Source organism: Garra rufa, chromosome 10, assembly GCF_049309525.1.
Source record: "Garra rufa chromosome 10, GarRuf1.0, whole genome shotgun sequence".
Taxonomy (NCBI): domain Eukaryota; kingdom Metazoa; phylum Chordata; class Actinopteri; order Cypriniformes; family Cyprinidae; genus Garra; species Garra rufa.
The window spans coordinates 47,443,426-47,462,949 of record NC_133370.1 but is presented as its reverse complement, the minus strand read 5'-3'; the positions used below and the strand labels follow the sequence as shown (position 1 = coordinate 47,462,949).

The 19,524-nt window shown below is 35.0% G+C and overlaps 1 protein-coding gene across 1 annotated transcript; it reads left to right on the top strand.

Moving 5' to 3' along the window:
- The first annotated feature begins 2,694 nt into the window (after nt 1-2,694).
- Nucleotides 2,695-17,557, top strand: LOC141344977 (coiled-coil domain-containing protein 13-like). The gene is made up of 14 exons (XM_073849878.1): nt 2,695-2,903; nt 3,606-3,754; nt 5,003-5,145; nt 5,282-5,362; nt 5,452-5,565; nt 5,649-5,753; nt 7,616-7,780; nt 7,873-8,049; nt 9,800-10,006; nt 10,082-10,164; nt 10,315-10,455; nt 12,569-12,720; nt 12,880-12,985; nt 17,401-17,557. Exons 1-14 carry the CDS (start codon nt 2,695-2,697, stop codon nt 17,555-17,557), a joined length of 1,989 nt encoding a protein of 662 aa, XP_073705979.1.
- The last annotated feature ends 1,967 nt before the right edge of the window (nt 17,558-19,524 follow it).

The following is a 19,524-nucleotide window of genomic DNA, read 5'->3' as shown; positions in this document are numbered from 1 at the left end:
TCTTCAGTGGTTAAAACCTCTATAAAGATGGCAGCTGTTCTGTTAAGATGTTAAATGATGCTTCCCCTAGTCTGAGCATTTCTATAGGAATCAGGTGGGTTTAGTGAGTCAGTTTCTTCCATTCAAAGCTGTTACTTCTGTTTGATAAAGAATTGAAAATAACTCAGTAAGCAGTCTTCCATTCACAATATAAGTCAGATTCATGTGGCTATTGAATTACCTGGTGAATCATCAAAGAAATCTAGTTTGACAACATCAGTCATGTTGTTATGTCTTAAAACATATTGTTTTGTCTGTGTGTGTGTGTGTGTGTGTGTGTGTGTGTGTGTGTGTGTGCATTTGTGTTTCTCTTGCACAGGACTGGATCAGACCAAAGTGTTCTCCACCTGTGATTGGTGTGAACAGGACAAAAGAACACAAAATGTTCTGCAGTGCCTGAAGAGGGAGCTCTACTCATCCTCTAACCTCCTGTTGAATTTCTCTGTTGTGCTCAGAAAGTTTGCACTGTTTGCTTGCCTGTTTAATTGCATGCTTACTAACTGTTGTGTGCAGTGTAAATTGTTCTAACCTTGCTGTTGTGTTAAGAGTGTTTGCTATAGTGTGTTGTGGTTGCTTGCCTGTTGTTGTGCATGCTGGTACAACTTCTTTTTTTTGTTTGTTTAACCCTTTAAGTGCCACTGGCCCAGCAGTGGACCTGTTTTTTATTTGTCTTTTTTTCTCTATCAGGGTCTCTCTATTCTATTTGATAGTTATGAGTAGACTTTTGTATTTTAAATGGTTGAAAATCTTGTTTTTGACCTCAAAATAAAGCACTTTCTCTCTGTACATGGCTGTGGGGACAAGCAGTTTTGTGGTACTTGGAATACTATATTATTAATAACAAAAAATAATGCCATGTTGATGGCTCAGGAAGGTGTAATTGTTCAAATAACATGTTGTTTCATCTTAAAATATAAAACCTAATGTAACCTAATGTGTATTTCAATTGTAATATTTCTGTAAAGTCTAGTGACAGAAAAGCGGACGTTTTTGTAGAATAACCCATCATATATTTTAGTCATCATCATCATAAATTACATATAATTTGAAAGCTTAAAACATTAAAATTCATCCTATGAAAACCATTTTAAAATGGGATATTGAGTTACCATGCAAATGGTACTTTAAAATCTTTTAGTTGTCTCCTCCCCTTTAGTGGGCGGTGTCAGGTGTCATGTTACATTACATTTTTTATAATCTTGACTAAACACATGCGGTCAGAAAGATCTGAATCTCAGGATTCCATATTCGGTGCTTTTATTCACAGAGAAATTTAGATCTTTTTTTTTTTATCAGAAAAATGCATTAAAAAATCAATGGAGTTTTAATGGCACCAGGAGGCTGTTTGTGGTATAACGACCTAAATAAAATTTCACAGGAACCTCCATTTTTTTTTTTAACTTCAAATTTGGACATAACTAATTTAGACATAAGGCTTTATTTTTATAGCAATTTTGGATTCAAAAATATTTTGTTATATTATTTTATATACAATAATAATAAAAAATGGTACAGTGCATTTTCTTCTATAACGTTTTGATACTTTAATATTTTGAAATATTTCTACTTCTGCAAAAAAGAGTCCAACCCTAGGTTTGTAATCCAAAGTGGGGGGGGGGGGGGGGGGGGGGGGGGGGAATTGACACTTAAGGGGTTAAATATTTTGTATATTATTGTAAATAAAGTATTTTTCACAATTGGATGCTTTATGTTTATATATAAAAACAGTTTTGTATCGTTTTAAAAAGAGATTAAACAATAAACGAGATTAAAAATAACAATTTGTACATTGTGTATTTTTTTAATGTATTAAGTGTACTAATGTACATTCCTGTTGGTATTTGTAACGTGACTTTATATTTTGCTACTAAAAATTAAATGTAAATTGACGCAAGCACTTCCTGTTACTTTCAGAAAAAAAGGTACAAAAGCTGCCACTGGGACTATCACTGTCACCTTTGTACCTTATTTACTCCTAAAGTATGCATATTAATACCTTAAAACTACATATTAGTGCGTAAAGTGTACATATTAATACCTACATTGTACATATAAGTTATTTTTGAAAAGGTACAGCACCAGTGACTGCTTTTGTACCTTTTTTTTCTAGCTTGGCAACGCGTTACCACAGAGACGGTAGTGTATACAAATGAACGGAAATTATTCGCGAAACCTTTAGCATCTGTTAAATCACGGACAGTACTCTTTTAGCTCTGTTTTTATGATTTTATTTTTAATAACCATGTCAATTTCCATGCCAATTCTTAACTAAGTTGACTGGAATCTATTTTAAATTTGTCCGGTAAGTTTTTGTTCACCTCTTGAGAATCATCTCTGCTCTGTAGATTGTAAATAGTTTATATGATAAAGGTTAAAAGGCCTAAAATAATCGACATTGATCCTACTTTATTAGCAAGATGCTTCATGAATGTATCGAAAGTAAACATAATGCCAAAAAAACGAAATAACACATCAATAAAAAATGAAAAGGACAAAAGGTGCTTTAAAAACCAACCAATGCAGATGAGCTGAAGCAGGTGTAATTTACCTGGATGTTTCTTTGGAGCATGTTTGGACAGCTCTCATCTATAACTGCATTTGTTTGCTTTGTATGCTATTTGTCAGATGTGTCATATTGTCTCTGATCTCTCAGTGATGGATGGTGACAGTGATGAAATAAAGGAGCAGCTGAGGCTTCAGTTTCAAGCTCTTCAAGAGCAACAAGTGCAGCGCATCCATAGAAGACTGGAGATGAAAAAGACGGAAAGAGATAAGACTGAATCAAATGCTCCTCCACTCAGCAGCCTGGACAATATAAGCTTCACTGAAGAGGATGATGACATGATGGATGTATTCAACACAAGGTGACACATGAAGCATGAGTTCACAGAGCTGCTATCACAAATGTAATTATGAGAACAACATCCTTTCAGGACAACAACATAGTCCATCATGTCAGAAATGACACCTGATTGAATTATTCATTGGTAATTTAGCGGACTGCATTCAGTTTTTTCCTCCTTTATCACTTTAATTTAAAATTCTATTACCTCTGCATGGATTTTCTTTTGAAGTTTCCTCCACTGTGTTTTAGTTATTCAGAATGACGTAACTATATGTGACCCAGGACCACAAAACCACTTAAGTAATATTTGTAGCAATAGCCAAAAGCACATTCTATGGGGCAACATTATTATTTTTCTTTTATGCCAAAAATCATTAGGATATTAGGATCATGTTCCATTAAGATATTTTGCACATTTACCTACCATAAATAAATCATACTTAATTTTTAATTAGTTATATGCATTGCTAAGAATTTAATTTGGTCAACTTTAAAGTCTATTTTGCACTCTCTGATACCTGATTTTCAAATAGCTGTATCTCGGCTAAATATTGTCCTATCCTAACAAACCATGCGTCCATGGAAAGCTTATTTATTCAGCAGAGAATGCAAAAAATGTACTGGTTTTGAGGTCCAGGGTCACATATGTGTGTATGTGTATTACTGTGTGCTTATTCCATACGCCAAGTGTCATTAAAACAATTATTGTACTTGATTTCAGAGTGACTCAGAATGAAAACGAACAGTTGCAAGATCATGTGAGGGAGCTGAGAGATGAGAACGGCAGACTCTATAAACTCCTGAGTGAGAAAGACTTTGAGATAAAACATCTGAAGAAGAAGAGAGAGGAGGAAAGACTTGCTTTAGCAGGTAAACAGTGTGTCATTTCTACTGTTGTGAGCTTAATGTACAATATAAACATCATAATATAAGAAACAAGACAATTACAATACATCACACTTAAGTAAACATTGCACTAACATTGCAAAGAAATGATAGTAAAGCTTTTATTACATTTTCTGAGCCGTTTTTGCAATGACTACTAACCAATTGGTTACTACCAAAGCCAAAATATTTCCAGTCAAAATATCTAAAAATTCTTAAATCAAGAAGGATTTTTTTACACAAATTATTTTATTGTTTTTTGAAAAAACAAGTCAAAATTAAGTGAGTTTTTGCTTAGAACAAGCAAAATAATCTGCCAGCGGGGTAAGAAAAAAGTTATTATTTCAAGATTATTTTTTTTCCCCATTGGCAGGTTATTTTGCTTGTTTCAAGCAAAAATGCACTTCTTTTTGACTTTCTAAAAAAATTTCTGCTCATCTATAAAATCCTACCTTATTTAAGAATTTATTTGATATTTTGGCTGGAAACAAGAGAAAAAAATCTAAGTAAGAAAAGCATTTTTTGCAGTGTGTATATTACTATTTTTTTTAGCCAAATATCATAAAGGCTGAATTCATTTGATATAATTGAGAAATTGAGATTTCTACATTATGATTATACATTTATGATATTTGGTTTGTTATGATAGAACAATATTTGGCAGAGATACAACTATTTCAAAATCTGGAATCTGAGGGTGCAAAAAAAAAAAAAAAAAAAAAGATAAAATCGCCTTTAAAGTTGTCCAAATGAAGTTCTTAGTAATGCATATGTCTTTATAGAGCATGATACTTAATGATTTTTGGCATAATAGAAAATCAATCATTTTGACCCATACAGTGTATCTTGGGGTATTGCTACAAATATACCTGTGCTACTTAAGACTGGTTTTGTGGTCCAGGATCAAATATTGTGGTGGAAACATAGGTATGACGTATTTTTAAGGTTCTATGAGGATCAGAAAGTTTAAAAGAACAGCATTTTAAAATTTAAATCCGAAATGTGTACATTTTAATCTTAAAACATTTAAAATTGAAATCTGTTAGAACATTACAAATGTTTTTACTGTCACTTTTGATTAATTAAATGCATCAATGCATAAACAAATCTTAATTTAAAAAAAATCATCTTATTAACCTTTTTTTTTTTTTTCTCAAACTAAGTGTCCAAATACTTTTTGGGGCCACTGAACACCTCTCTGGTACATAATACATTTGTGTTTTCTTTGCCAAGGTACTGCTGGTCTGGCGGGAGATGCTGCAGCAACCAAAATTGTGGAACTGTCAAAGAAGAATCGAGAATTAGCTGCTGACATAGAACGAGAGAAGACCAAAACTAAACAAGCAAACAATCGAGTCAAAGAGCTGGAGAAAGAGGTAAAGATAAAACAGAATTGTTAGCTCCATTGATTTCAGATGTTTTTTTTTTTTTGGTGCATTGAATGTTGCTTTTGTCAGCTCCTTCTCAGTGTGGTATTTGATCATTTCATCAATATCTCTGCTGTTTCATTAGCTTCAGGCCACACTGTTACTTAATCCTGGGAAGAAGACAAACAAAAAGCAGGACTCAAAGACTGTGAATGACCATCTTGAAGTAATATTGTCACATGTTCTTCATCATTTGGTACATGATTAGACATGTGCAATTGTTTTGACATGACTTCATATTGTTTTTACACACAGAACAGCCCAGTAGTAAAATCCCTGCAGGAGAAACTATCTACAGCCCAACTCAAAATGACCGAATACCGCAACCAGATCCAGACGTTTAAGCAAGAGTTAAAAATAGCTCACAAGGTTTGTGCACACTAGATTCATAGATTGGTTTCAGTCAATATAATTTTTAATTTTGTCATGATTTAGTCAAACTGTTTTGTCAGGTGTTGAGCTGTGAGGTGGGTGAGGATGTCAATATTCAGCAGATACTGTGTAACCCAGGAGGCTGGAGAGGCCGTTCCCAGCAGATCCTTGCCCTTCAGAACAGAGTGAGTCAACATAGCTGGAGTCTGAATGAAACTTTTAGGGTGACTTTTATTTTTATTTGACACGTAATCAGCTTTTGTACATTGAGAATGGCTGTTCTCTCAAAGCAGACGTTCTGTTTCATAATAAATTCTTAAATGTATCAATTCTTTTGTATTTATTCTAGTATTTGTCATTCAAAATATAATGTGTTTATGTCTCACAATTATAAAAAAACAACAACAACAACAACTCAGAATTGCGAGATGTGAGGAACTCAACTCAGTTTATATATCACAATTTGATAGTTCACAACTATCTTACAATTCAGACTATTTTTCTTACAATTCTGGATTCATGTCTCACAATTCACACATTGTTTCTTGCAATTCTGAGAAAAAAAGTCAGAATTATGAGATATAAACAGAATTGCGAACAGAATTAACTTAAACAAATGTGTGTGTGTATGTTTGTAAGAATTGTGAGAAACAAAGTAGAAATGCTGTTTTATAATAATGATAATTCTTTTATTCTAACATTTTTCATACAAAATGGAAATCTCAGAAAAATATAAAAAAAAATCATTATCCACTAATCCATTCCATATGGAAGCTTGTTTCTGCTATGGGTTAAAAATATAAAAAAAACACATTTTATCTCACAATTCTGCCTTTTTCTTTGCAGTTTTGAATGTATATATCACAATTCTTTTTTCTGGCAATTCTGGGGAAAAACAGTCTAATTGTGAGTTATGAAGTCAGAATTGTGAGATATAAACAATTCTGAGAAAAGAAATCTAAATTATGAGATATAAACACAGAATTGCGACATATTAACTCAAACAAATGTGTGTGTGTGTGTGCATGTATTTATTTGAGGTTCTTTTCTTTTCTGAGGTTTTTTTCTTGCAATTATGAATACATATTGCACAATTCTGTGGATGCATTTTTCTTGCAATTACAAATTTATTGTTAAATTTATTAAGAATTGTGAGATACAAAGTACAAATGCTGTTTTATAATAATGATCATTCTTTCGTATTTATACTAACATTTTTCATACAAAATGGAAATCTCAGAAAAAAAATAAAAAATCATTATCCACTAATCACAACTCATTGGATGGAATTGAAATTTGCTTGAAACAACCATTCCATATGGAAACTTGTTTGTGCTGTGGGTTCAAAATATATTTTATATATATATTTTGAGTTTATGTATTACAATTCTGCCTTTTTTCTGGCAATTCTGGAGAAAATCAGTCTAAATTGCGAGTTATGAAGTCAGAATTGTGAGATATAAACGTGCAATTCTGAGAAAAAAAGTCAAAATTATGAGATATAAACACAGAATTGCGACATAAACTCAAACAATTGTGTGTGTGTGTGTGTGTGTGTGTGTGTGTTTTTCCACTACTGAATAAAAAAAAGTAACTGCAACTTTTTATCTCACAATTCAGTCTCTTTTTTTCTTGCATTTACAAATCCTAAAACAAAGACAGAAATGCTGTTATATACTACTAATGACAATATATAAATTATTTTATATTTGTTCTAAAATTGTTCATACAAAATGGGAATCCCTGCAAAAGTATCTAAAAATCATTATCCACTAATCGCAAACACATCGGACAGAATTAAAATTAGCTTGAAATAACCATTCCATATAGAAGCTTATTTGTGCTTTGGAATAAAAATATTAAAAAAGAATTCTGGCTTTTTGTCTTTGCAATTTTGAGTTTATATCTCACAATTTAGTCTTTTTTTCTTGCAGTTCTGGGAAAAAAACATGGATTGTGAGATATAAAGTCTGTGAGATATAAAGTTTGCTGTGTTGTATAGTACTCATAGGTCTCTTGATACTTTTACACATTTCATACACTGAAGGTGCGAGACTTGGAACAACAGCTGAGCCAATCCTCTCTCAGAAAGCAGTTATGTGACCTTGGCCTTGAGGAGGACATCATAAGAACAGGAGGCCTACAGAAGACACAAGACAGAAACCTCAGCCACATCCGTCACATAGAGAGGGAGAGGAAAGAGACAATGGAGGTTGTGCACAACGATTAAACATCTTTATGTCCCAGTGTATGTCATAACTCATTTCACATTTTGTATACACTGATAATGACGTGTCTTTGCAGAAGCTCACAATGGATTATGAAGTTCTGCTTGAAGAGCACTCAGACATGAAGAAGAAGCTGGAGGCCTCTAAAGCCAGGAACAAAGTGTTGAGCACAGAAGTCAAAGCCCTGAAGAGCCAGATCAGCACTCTGCTGGATAAGGGCAAACACGATAATGAGCTGGTCGATGCCTTATTGGTAATAGATTTTTAAATTATGATACCCAATGCAGAAAATATAGATACAGTTGAGATCAAAAGTTTACATACACCTTGCAGAATTGCAAAATGTGAATTATTTTGACAAATAAAAGGGATCATACAAAATGCATGTTACTGTTTATTTAGTACTGACATGAATAAGATATTTCACATAAAAGATGTTTACATATAGTCCACAAGAGAAAACAATAGTTGAATTTATAAAAATGACCCTGTTCAAAAGTTTACATACATTTGATTCTTAATACTGTGTTGTTACCTGAATGATTTGCTTAGTGATAGTTGTTCATGAGTCTCTTGTTTTATCCTGAACAGTTAAACTGCCTGCTGTTCTTCAGAAAAATCCTTCTGGTCCCATAAATTCTTTGGCTTTTCAGCATTTTTGTGTATTTGAAGCCTTTCCAGCAATGACTGTATGATTTTGAGATCCATATTTCACACTGAGGACAACTGAGGGACTCATATGCAACTATTACAGAAGGTTCAAACACTCACTGATGCTTCAGAAGGAAAAACCATGCATTAAGAGCTGGGGTTGAAAACTTTTGAACAGAATTAAGAAGTATGTATTTTTCTTATTTTGCCGAAATATTATATATATGTATATATATTTTTATTTAGTACTGCCCTTTAGAAGCTACATGTTTCCCTGAAAACAAAATAAGTGAAATTTACCCTGATCTTCAAATTCCAAAAGTTTTCACCCCTGGCTCTTAATGCATCCTCTTTTTTTTAACCATCAGTGAGCAATTGAAGTCCCTCATAGGAGTCCCTCAGTTGTCCTCAGTGTGAAAATATGGATCTCAAAATTATACAGTAATTGTTGGAAAGGGTTCAAATACACAAAAATGCTGATAAACTAAAGACTTTGTGGGACCTGAAGGATTTTTCTGAAGAACAGCGGGCAATTTAGCTGTTCATGAGCAACTCTCAATAAACAAAAAACACAGCTGTGGATGATTCCGGTAAAAACACAGTATTAAGAATCAATAGGACGATTTTTCTCTTGTTGATTATACGTAAACATATTTTATGTGAAATATCTTATTCAGGTCAGCACTGAATAAAACATAACATGCATTTTGCCCTTTCAGAAGTTTTTTTTTTGGATTCCCCAAAGAACTTTTCAGTGACAATTTCTTAAAAGAACCATTATTTTCTTTGCGTGAAGAATGTAAATCTAAAGAACCTTTTTTCATTATGAAGAAGGTTTTGTCTGTTTGGAAAGGATCCATAGATGTTAAAAGTTCTACATGGAACCATCAATGACAATAAAAAAGATTTATTTATTAAACATATATTACTGAAATTATCAGTGTAATGTAACTCCAGCCAGGCCAGGAGCCAGTTTCCTTGGTTAGTGCTGATGCTTAATGCTTAGTGTGAAGCTTAATGCATTTGCTGTTGATCAGCTGATGGACTGCAAAGCAGCATCCAAAACACATAACTGTAGTATGCTGGTGACTTTTCAGCAGGGAAAGCAGATATATAACCTGGAATTACACACATTCAACACAAAACAACCTCAAATATCAATAAATGTTTCGTACTTATTCTTGGTTTGGCATAGCAAACAGAATTTATGAACCAGAAAGAAAATAAAATTCCACACAGACAAATGTCTCTGACTCCTTCCTCCAACAGAAGCAGAAGATATTGAATATTGATTTTGGCAGGTGATATTAAATATTTTGGCAGTGCTGACCTGTGATTCCCTCCTCCGGCAGAAGCAGCAGGCGAAGTGGCAAGCCATGCTTGGTCATCTAAGTCAGAAAGGCTCCCAGCGTGAGGAGGCTCAGCAGGGCCTGGAGAGACATCTGCACAGCGAGGCCCAGCAGCACGCCTCCCTCATCCAGCAGCTCAAAGTCATGGTCTCAGAGAAGGAGAACAAGGTCAAAGAGCTGGAGCAGGAGATTCAGCAACTCGCCCTCATGGTATGACACATCTAATTATATCCTCAGTGGTGTTTTCTTTCTCATGCTTACGCACGTTTTGTCTGTCTGGAGCAGAAGCAGTCGGAGTGTAAGAGTCAAACTAACATCAGGCCTTTGACATCACAGCATGAGAACAGCAGGGAGTCAAGCTCTGCCAGGTATTAACATTCAAATCGACAACAACAAATAAACTGTGATTCTCTGACCAAACACATTTTTTGCACTGAGACTACACACTTTCTACAGTCTGCAGTATCTTCTGCTGTCTAATACAGCAACATGAGTGAAAGCATTGCATATTATTTCAGGGATGCACAAACAGCTTGTCCAGAGTGTGCTGTTAAAATCCCATCGCTCCAGGCTCAGTGTGCTGAGTATAAGGCTCTTTATCAAGCTGCCAGTGTGGAGAGAGACAAACTACTGGAGCTGACCAAAGTACAGCAAATTAGGTAGGACAGAATCGATAACTATGTTATTAAAAACTCTCTGCAAAACATCTTCATTTGGGTTCCATGGAACAAAGAACAATATATGGGTTTGGAAAGGGCATAGGTGTATGGGGAATGCCCTTTGAATGCACTTAAAATTCACTCTCTGAGCAAATAAACAATAAATCTTAATCTAAAATGCATATCTTAGAAAATGCATCTTCCAAAAGCTTTAACATTTTTGTCATCAGAAGCTCATCTGAGATTTTAAGTTAATATTTTACATTTTTGCATTTCTTTAATGTCAGTTAATGGTCACATGACATTGCAAATTATATATATAGGACATTGTAAACTAGATGAACTATATAATGTTTATTAGTAAGTTCATTATTTTGACTTAATAGACTTTAAAGAGGACTGAAACCTCGTTCTAGTTTCAATTAAATAAAATAATAATAATAAATATAGCTGCAAGCAGCAATTACCAGGTTTTAAGCGCTTTAAGGCATTTAAGCGCATATGAAAAAGACATTATGTAACCTTTTGTCAGCAAATACAGGTAATTTATCATAGAAATATTATGTTTTGTAACATTTATGACTGTTATAGCACCAGCTGTGGTCCGTTCTCCTTAAAACTTTGCATGCTTGTTTAGAATCACCTGTCGCATATGCCCACCAGGTTTCGTGAAGTTTTGAGTTTTTCTTTAGGCTTTCAAGAATTTTGGGTAATTTGGACAGGCCCCTTTTCTAAATGACCCCGTTCTAGCTTTTTTTGACCTAGAGAGTCCAGACAATTTTTTCAGATTGAGCGAAAAAACCTAGGACTAGTTGGCAAAAGTAGTTTTTTTTTTTTTTTTTTCATTTTCTCAATCATTTAACAAATAATTTGATTGACAGCAGTGGTTCTAGAGGCAAAAAAATTGCTTTGTCTGTCATATAATACAAATATTGTATGTGTGAAAAACCCGCTCAATGCACAGCCATTTACTTGAAAAACACATTATGCGTTATCGGCCCCCAACCGATTAAGCGATTTTGTACTTTTGATCGCTGTAGTGCCCCCGTCAGGCCGATTGGGGCGAGCCTTGGTGAGGTTGTCAGCGGTGTGAGTACAACCATCCCTCCAAGTTTCAAGTCTTTACAACTTACGGTTTGGTCTTTACGATCAGTTTTACGTGGAGATCAATGATCTGTCACCATTTTAACATTTACAAGAGGGTTTCAGCACTACGTGCTTGAACCCCTAATAATAATCTGTTTTAAATTATTATGAGGAAATTTTCATTTTGGTAGTGAACTTATCCTTTAAAAGCTGGAAGGCTTTTGAATGTGAAAAATTAAAGACATAAATATTAGCAATGTAGTTATATTGCATAATAATTAAAAACAGATTATTATTAAGTCCACTATATGGAGAAAAACATTTCAGGATTTTTCTCCATATAGTGGACTTAAATGGTGGCCAGCGGGTTGAATGTCCAAATTGCAGTTACAATGCAGCTTCAAAGGGCTCTACATGATCCCAGCCGAGGAATAAGGGTCTCATCTAAAGGAACGATTGGTCATTTTCTTAAAAGAATACAAATTTATATACTTTTAACCACAAATGCTCGTCTTGCACTAGCTCTGCGATGCGCGTCTTAACGCATTGTGTAATCAAGCTGGAAAAATCATGCGTGGTTAGTTCTTCGTCTGTGTACATCGTTGTTTTACCTTTTTTTGTAAAGGCCATTTGACTTTGACATGTTCACTTTATAAACTCTGGGTTGGTACATCCGTCTTAAAATTTAATTTATAAAGTATAGGATTTGATTTGATCATTACACTTTGCTATATCTTGATTATCTTGCAGCTCCTTGTATTTACTTGAATCTTTCAGTCAGTATTATGCATTACTAGCTTCTCATCATCTCACAAACCCCCTGCAGTTCCCTAATGAACCCCTGTTTGGGAAACCCTGGCATAGAGGACAGGCAATGGCAATGAGGTTATAATGGGACTGGCTGTTTAAAAAGTCATTATTTTTGCAATTCTGTGTATTGATGCTTGTGGAACAGAAATTACACATGTAATTGCTTTCATGGATGGCTACAGTTTATGTCCTTAAATAATCTTAATTTATGCTACAGTGAAAACGAGGCAAAGCGCCAGCGTGCAGAAGCTGAGCAGAAACTCAGACTAGAATGGCAGCGTTCAGTCTCACTGGAACAGCAGCTGGAGAAAGCCAAACTGGACTTAAGGAAAGAAGCGAGTCTGCAAACATCTAATCGGAGTAGAACAGGTTCTGTATGGCCTCGTATAGACTGAATTTTAATCATATTTCACGTGGTATATGAATGCCACTGAAACCAGTATTACATTGTAATATCCAAGCTTCATTGAATGCCTGATTAAAAAGCAATCTCACTGAAATCTGTTGGATTTTCTTGGCCTGATGTAGGAAGCTCAGGCAGCACTCTGAGTCTCCCTGACAAACAGGAGGGTTTGTCTCCCAGAAGCTCCTCTGATGTCAGCCATGATGCTCAGCTTAGTGAACTCAAAGCACGGTACGGCTTTTCTTTCTAAATTTAGTATTCACATGCAACTTCATTTTAGTAGTTAACACCGTCTGAATAATTGTCATATGCACATGGCAAGTACACAGAATTACTAATTTTGTTTATTTGTCCTGATTATGTTTTTTTAAGTCCAGTCAATTACAGTTGAAGTCAAAAGTTTTCATACACCTTGCAGAATCTGCAAAATGTTAATTATTTTACCAAAATAAGAGGGATCATTAGCCTGGGTGTCCCCATGCTGCCTTCCGTGCAGCGCGATTTTATTCACGCTGGAAGGTAGCATAGAAACCATGGACCAAATTTTCACCTCAGATAGGGAACCAACCACAGAACGGGGAGGGAGCAGCAAGACGATGACGCCTTCTATGCGACTCACCGAAGCAGTTTGTTTATAACTATGGATCCAGCATGGCAGCAAGTTATCATTCGATGCAGCCGTTCACATGTCGTGCCTAAAACGCGTGAAAAACGCTAGGCGCGTCGCTTTCTCCTTTCCAAACCGCTCTGTAGCTTGCGCATGGAAAACGCGAGCGCGTCGCTTCCATTATGCGCGTGCATACCGCGCGTCTACATTTGAAATAACGAACTTTAGCGCGCAAAAGACGCGACATGTGAACGGCCCCTTTTTAGATAGTGTTCTAAGCAGAGCCATATAAAAAGAGAGTTGCGACACGCTTTGATCTCGCCGCCGCTCGGTCACGTGGTTCATGGAGCTCTCAATAGTTCCAAACAGCTCCGCGCTGTCAATGTGTTTGAATGGAGTTAAATAGGATAGACAGCAGTTTTACTATATTTGCAGCAATTTCGAGTAATTATTAACACATAATGTGCATTGATTGTGTATTGATAACTTCTCTGAATACGCTTTACAATCGCATTTTATTCTGGGGAGTGATAAAGAGACATAATTAATATGTTCTCATACTCTTTGGCAGTCAAATGTGACCAAACACCTTAAGTGTAACTTTTATTCAATTAAATAACTGTAATATATATAGTTAAATTCTATTTAGTAAATATTTTGAGGAGGTTTTTTGTACTTAATATGTGCAATAATGATCCTGACCATTTAAAAGATAACATTTTCTAATATAGTATTTAGATTACAGTTAGTGTAATATTTAAGGTTAAATACATTTGCATGTGTATTTGGACATGATCAAACACTCTTTTTTTTATACAGTATGTTTCAATTTAATGATTTAATGTTAAATTAAAAAAAAGTAATTTACTCTTGTTTTATGATATTCAAATATACAACATAAGTGAATATTATAAAAGGCAAGCAAAAATGGCATTTAACATAATAGAAAATATGAAAATAATGTTTAAAAAAACACAAGGCAACGAATTGCATTCAGCATACATTTTTATCGTGTTTCTTGAATGCAGTCTTTACTGAAACTCATTCAACCTCCTACAGGGAGAGAAAGATTGCAGAAAGACTAAAAACATAAAAATATGACAACTAGTATCTGGTTATGGTCGCTATTACGGTGTTTCTCACGTTATCCAGCTGCATTTACAGTTTAACTGTTTATTTTTTAACGATAAACATTAACTATAACATGCTTCATAAAACACCACTATTGGCCAGTTTTTCGAGAGGTCAACTGATGCGTTAAAATGTAAAGAAATGCAGTAATTTCTTCAATATACTTGCGACTGTGCTTGAGAAGCGCTGAAATGAATGGGCTTCAATGGAGGAGCTATTGGTTGTTTGGAACTATTGACCGCTCCATGACACGCTTTACTTCCGCATTCCTCAGTTCCTATGGAAGCCTATGGGAGTGTCGCAACTCTCTTTTTATATGGCTCTGGTTCTAAGTAGTTTAGAACGCAAGTTTATTTTGAAAAAAGAGCAACTTTTGGCGTTAAACCATCGCTCTGTATACGTCATCCAGTATGATTGAAACGATTGGCTATGAGCTACGCACAGGCGCATTTGATAGACATTCGTAGCGCCCAATAAACGGCTCTGGGCATTCGTAAACCACGCCTCAACTACGAGAAAATGAACACGTGGTTCCCAGACCACGAATCATGACGAAGTCATAACGTGGTCTGGCGTTAGCCAGGCTAAGGGATCATACAAAATGCATGTTATTTTTTATTTGGTATTGACCAAGATATTTCACATAACAGAAATGTACATATACTCCACAAGAGAAAAGAATAGCTGAATTTATAAAAAAAAAGACCATGTTCAAAAGTTTACATACACTTGATTACTTAATACTGTGTTGTTGCCTGAATGATCCACAGCTGTTTTTTTTTTTGGTTTAGTGATGAGTCCCTTGTTTGTCCTGAACTGTTAAACTGCCTGCTGTTCTTAAGAAAAATCCTTCAGGTCCCACAAATTCTTTGGTTTTTAAGCATTTTTGTGTATTTGAACCCTTTCCAACAATGACTGTATGTTTTTGAGATCCATCTTTTCACACTGAGGACAACTGAGGGACTCATATGCAACTATTACAGACGGTTCAAACACTCACTGATGCTCCAGAAGGAAACACGATGCATTAAGAGCCGGGGGGTGAAACCTTTGTAAATTTGAAGATCAGGGTAAATTTTACTTATTTTGCCTTCTGGAAAACATGTAAGTATCTTCTATTGCCTCTGAAAGGCCTCAGTTGTCCTTAGTGTGAAAATATGGATCTCAAAATTATACAGTTGTTGGAGAGGGTTCAAATACACAAAAATGCTGAAAAACCAAAGAATTTGTGGGAACTGAAGGATTTTTCTGAAGAACAGTGGGTAGTTTAACTGTTCAGGACAAAACAAGGGACTCATGAACAACTTTTACTAAACCAAAAATTAGCTGTGGATCATTCAGTTAACAACACAATATCAAGAATCAAGTGTATGTAAACTTTTGAACCGGGTAATTTTTTATAAATTCAACTATTATTTTCTCTTGTGGACTGTATGTAATTGTCTTTTATGTGAATCTAATTCAGGTCAGTACTAAATATGCATTTTGTATGATCCCTCTTATTTCGGTAAAAAATTAACATCTAGCAGATTCTGCTTTTATATATATGAAAATGACTTCTGTGTGAGTTGTGATTCATACAGTACATCACAACACTATTGACAAAATACCTCGGACCTTTTGCCTATGAAATGTTTTTGAAGTTTCTTTAATATGTCATCACCTTCTCGCCTTCCTGCTGCAAGATTTTGCTTTTACACAGAAAATTCACTGGATACTTGCTCTTGCCGTATCCTTTGTGAAATCCTTGGTTGACAGCTCAGTATGTACCTTTTTCACTGAGTGCATTTACATGCACTCATATAATGCGATTATAATGGGAATTTAGCAATATTGCTATTAAACTTTACCTCATGTAAATACAATACTTTGATTAATATAATGAAATTTAGCTCATAATCCTAGCAAGCATAATCATATTAAAATATGTGCCATATGATTCATAAATTAGACCTATAACGGAACTTTCTGAGATTGCGATATTGTGATGTTTATGATTTCAATACATCTGTAGTCATGCTTTGCATTTGATATAAGTGGCCAGTATCACACTTAATGTAAGAGTTCACCATTTGTGACTCTGGACCTCAAAACCAGTCTTAGGTAGCATGGGTATATTTGTAGAAATAGCCAAAAATACATTGTATCGCTTTTTCTTTTATGCCAAAAAACATTGGAATATTAAGTAAAGATCATGTTTCATGAAGATATTTTATAAATTTCCCGCCTTAAATATATCAAAACTTAATTTCTGATTAGTAATATGCATTACTAAGAACTTCATATGGACAACTTTAAAGGCAATTTTTCTTAATATTTATATTTTTTTCCCTCTTAGATTCCAGATTTTCAAATAGTTGTATCTCGGCCAAAAATTTTATCTAAACATTAATGGAAAGCATATTTATTCAGCTTTTCCAGTCATCCCAAAAATAGCCATGCTTTTTAGTGAATTATCAGAAAATTGCATATAAACTGGAGTGAAGAGGTTTGCTCGCGTCATGTAAACATCTTACTGCAATTAACTTTGATTAATGGAAAAAAGCACATAATTCATGCACATGTAAACATAATCATTATTTTCAATTTTTCATAGTCAAAAATAAAACAAATGCATCATATGCATTAAACAACACATGCATCTGACAGGAGGGCAAGTCGCTCTAAACGGTAGGCTTAGTTTAAAGCACTTAATACAGTATACTGTAAAGTATCTCATGCATGTTGGAAAACTTGGACTTTTCCTGCAGCACTCAACTTTTGAACACTTTTTGAACACTAACTGGGTCTCATTCACATTTGTAGAAGAACTGCAGAATGAACTTTGTGGCAAAGTTTAAAACCCTTATCCATAATATATGCAATTATAATAGTAAATGCATATATTTTTTATTTTTTGTCCATACAGGCTGGAACTGCAACTAGAAGAAAATGAAACCTTGAGAACCGCTCTGAAGAACGCCTTGAAGGAAAAGAAAGAAGGCTTGCAGTTCTACAAGGACATGCTGGCCCAAGCAAAACAGGAATTCCAGCAGGCCCACAGAAAGCATGAGCAGGGGACTTAGATTGGACCGAAGAAGGATCTTTGCTAGCAAACAGAGATCGCTGAAGGACAACACTGGCATTAAGGAGACGCTCAATCTGTATGTTTTCATGTCTGCTGTTCACAGTACACAAACACACACACAAAGTACATCAATCCAACCCGCATTGTGAGGTCATGAGAACATGAACGAGAAATGATAAGCTTTTTGTTAGTTATGCATAGAATAAAATAATAATGAGATCCTGTTTGTTTAATAACAGTTGGAACATTTTAAGAAATTATGAAGGTAAACAATTTTTTTTCTCTTTTTGGCACTCCCAAGTGGAAACAAACTTTCCTGCCTTCTTTTCTGACGCACATTGCTCATTAATATTTGATTTGTGTGTCGTGGTGTAAAACCAAAAACGAAAAGCAAAACCAAAATAAGCTCCGCAGAATGCGCGCCCTCCCCTGCTCAAGCGATATGTGTGCGATGACTTGACCCCTCGCTTACCGCGTCTCTCCTCTTGTTTACATTTAGCGTATCAGCCGTTGCATTCATGCTGCCATACATGAGTTATTCTCTTTCCAATGTGGCCGGAGGGGGTTTGAGGCCTCCCCTCCTGACGCTGCTTCACCACGCTTAATTTAAACCTGTGGCTGAAGCAGTGTGCTCCTCTTGAAACAGCGCACTATTTCATCTTCCCAGAAGCCTGAGGGACACTGGCAAGCCCAAGGCTGTTACGAGTGCAAGTACCACAAGACCAAAATATCATCCAGGATTGGAAATGATGGAAAAAGCCTTGTTTACACTCAGGAAATAAAAAGAACTTGTGTTTGAAATGAGATTACTGATAACAGATGTTCAACACGGAAAGAGATATTCAACACAATGTAGTTACAGTCGTAAAGACTGGGATGGCAATTTAAAGTGACAGTTCAACCAAAAGTGAAAATTAGATGTTTATCTGCTTACCCCCAGGGCATCCAAGATGTAGGTGACTTTGTTTCTTCTGTAGAATGCAAATGAAGATTTTTAACTCAAACCATTGCAGTCTGTCAGTCATGTAACGGCAGTCAATGGGACCCATGGTTTTGAAAGTCAAAAAAACATTCACAGACAAAACCAAATTAAACCCTGTGGCTTGTGACGATACATTGATGTCTTAAGACACAAAACATTTGGTCTGTGCAAGAAACTGAACAGTATTTATATAATTTTTTACCTCTGATCCAACGCAATGTCCAACTTTCCTGTGCGATAAAACCTAAAATGGTAATCACTTGTGCTTATCCTGAGTGTTGCAACCTATAAAAAAACTAAAAGATTACGCTTGCTTGCACAAACTCTTCTGAGAGTGTTGACTTTTCACTGACTCCCAGTTTTGGAGCTTGATTGATTGAAGTTATGGTTGCTTGCTCTTCGTCATGCGACGGCTGTTGTGAACACACTCAGGACAGTTGGACATTGCGGTGGATCAGAAGTAAAAATGATCTAAATACTGTTCAGTTTCTTGCACAGACCGATTGTTTGGTGTCTTAAGACCTCAATGTATTGTCACGAGCCGCAGAGTTTAATTTGGTTTTGTCTGTGTGTGTTTTTTTGACTCTCAAAGTCGTGGGTAAGCAGATAAACATCAAATTTTCATTGGGGTCGTTCACCAAAAAAAATTTCCCTTGTAAAAATAAATACATATTATGGAAATAATATATTTTAAAAGAACGTACTTGAGTGTGCACTGAATGTAATGTTTTTTAACACCTCACTGCGTGTTAATTGCAATAAATTAAAATGGATTATACTTTAAATTTATAATAAATGCAGTTAGTTAAACTTAAAAGTGCTTTCTTGACCCAATTAAGTAGGATTTGGTCTTTATATGTAATTGCACAATTACTTTTATTGTCTTTGAAATATGGTTAGATTGTGTTCTCAAATGTACTGACAATCATTTATAGTAAACAAAAATATATTAAGTGTATTTTTTATTAAAAGTAGTATGTCAT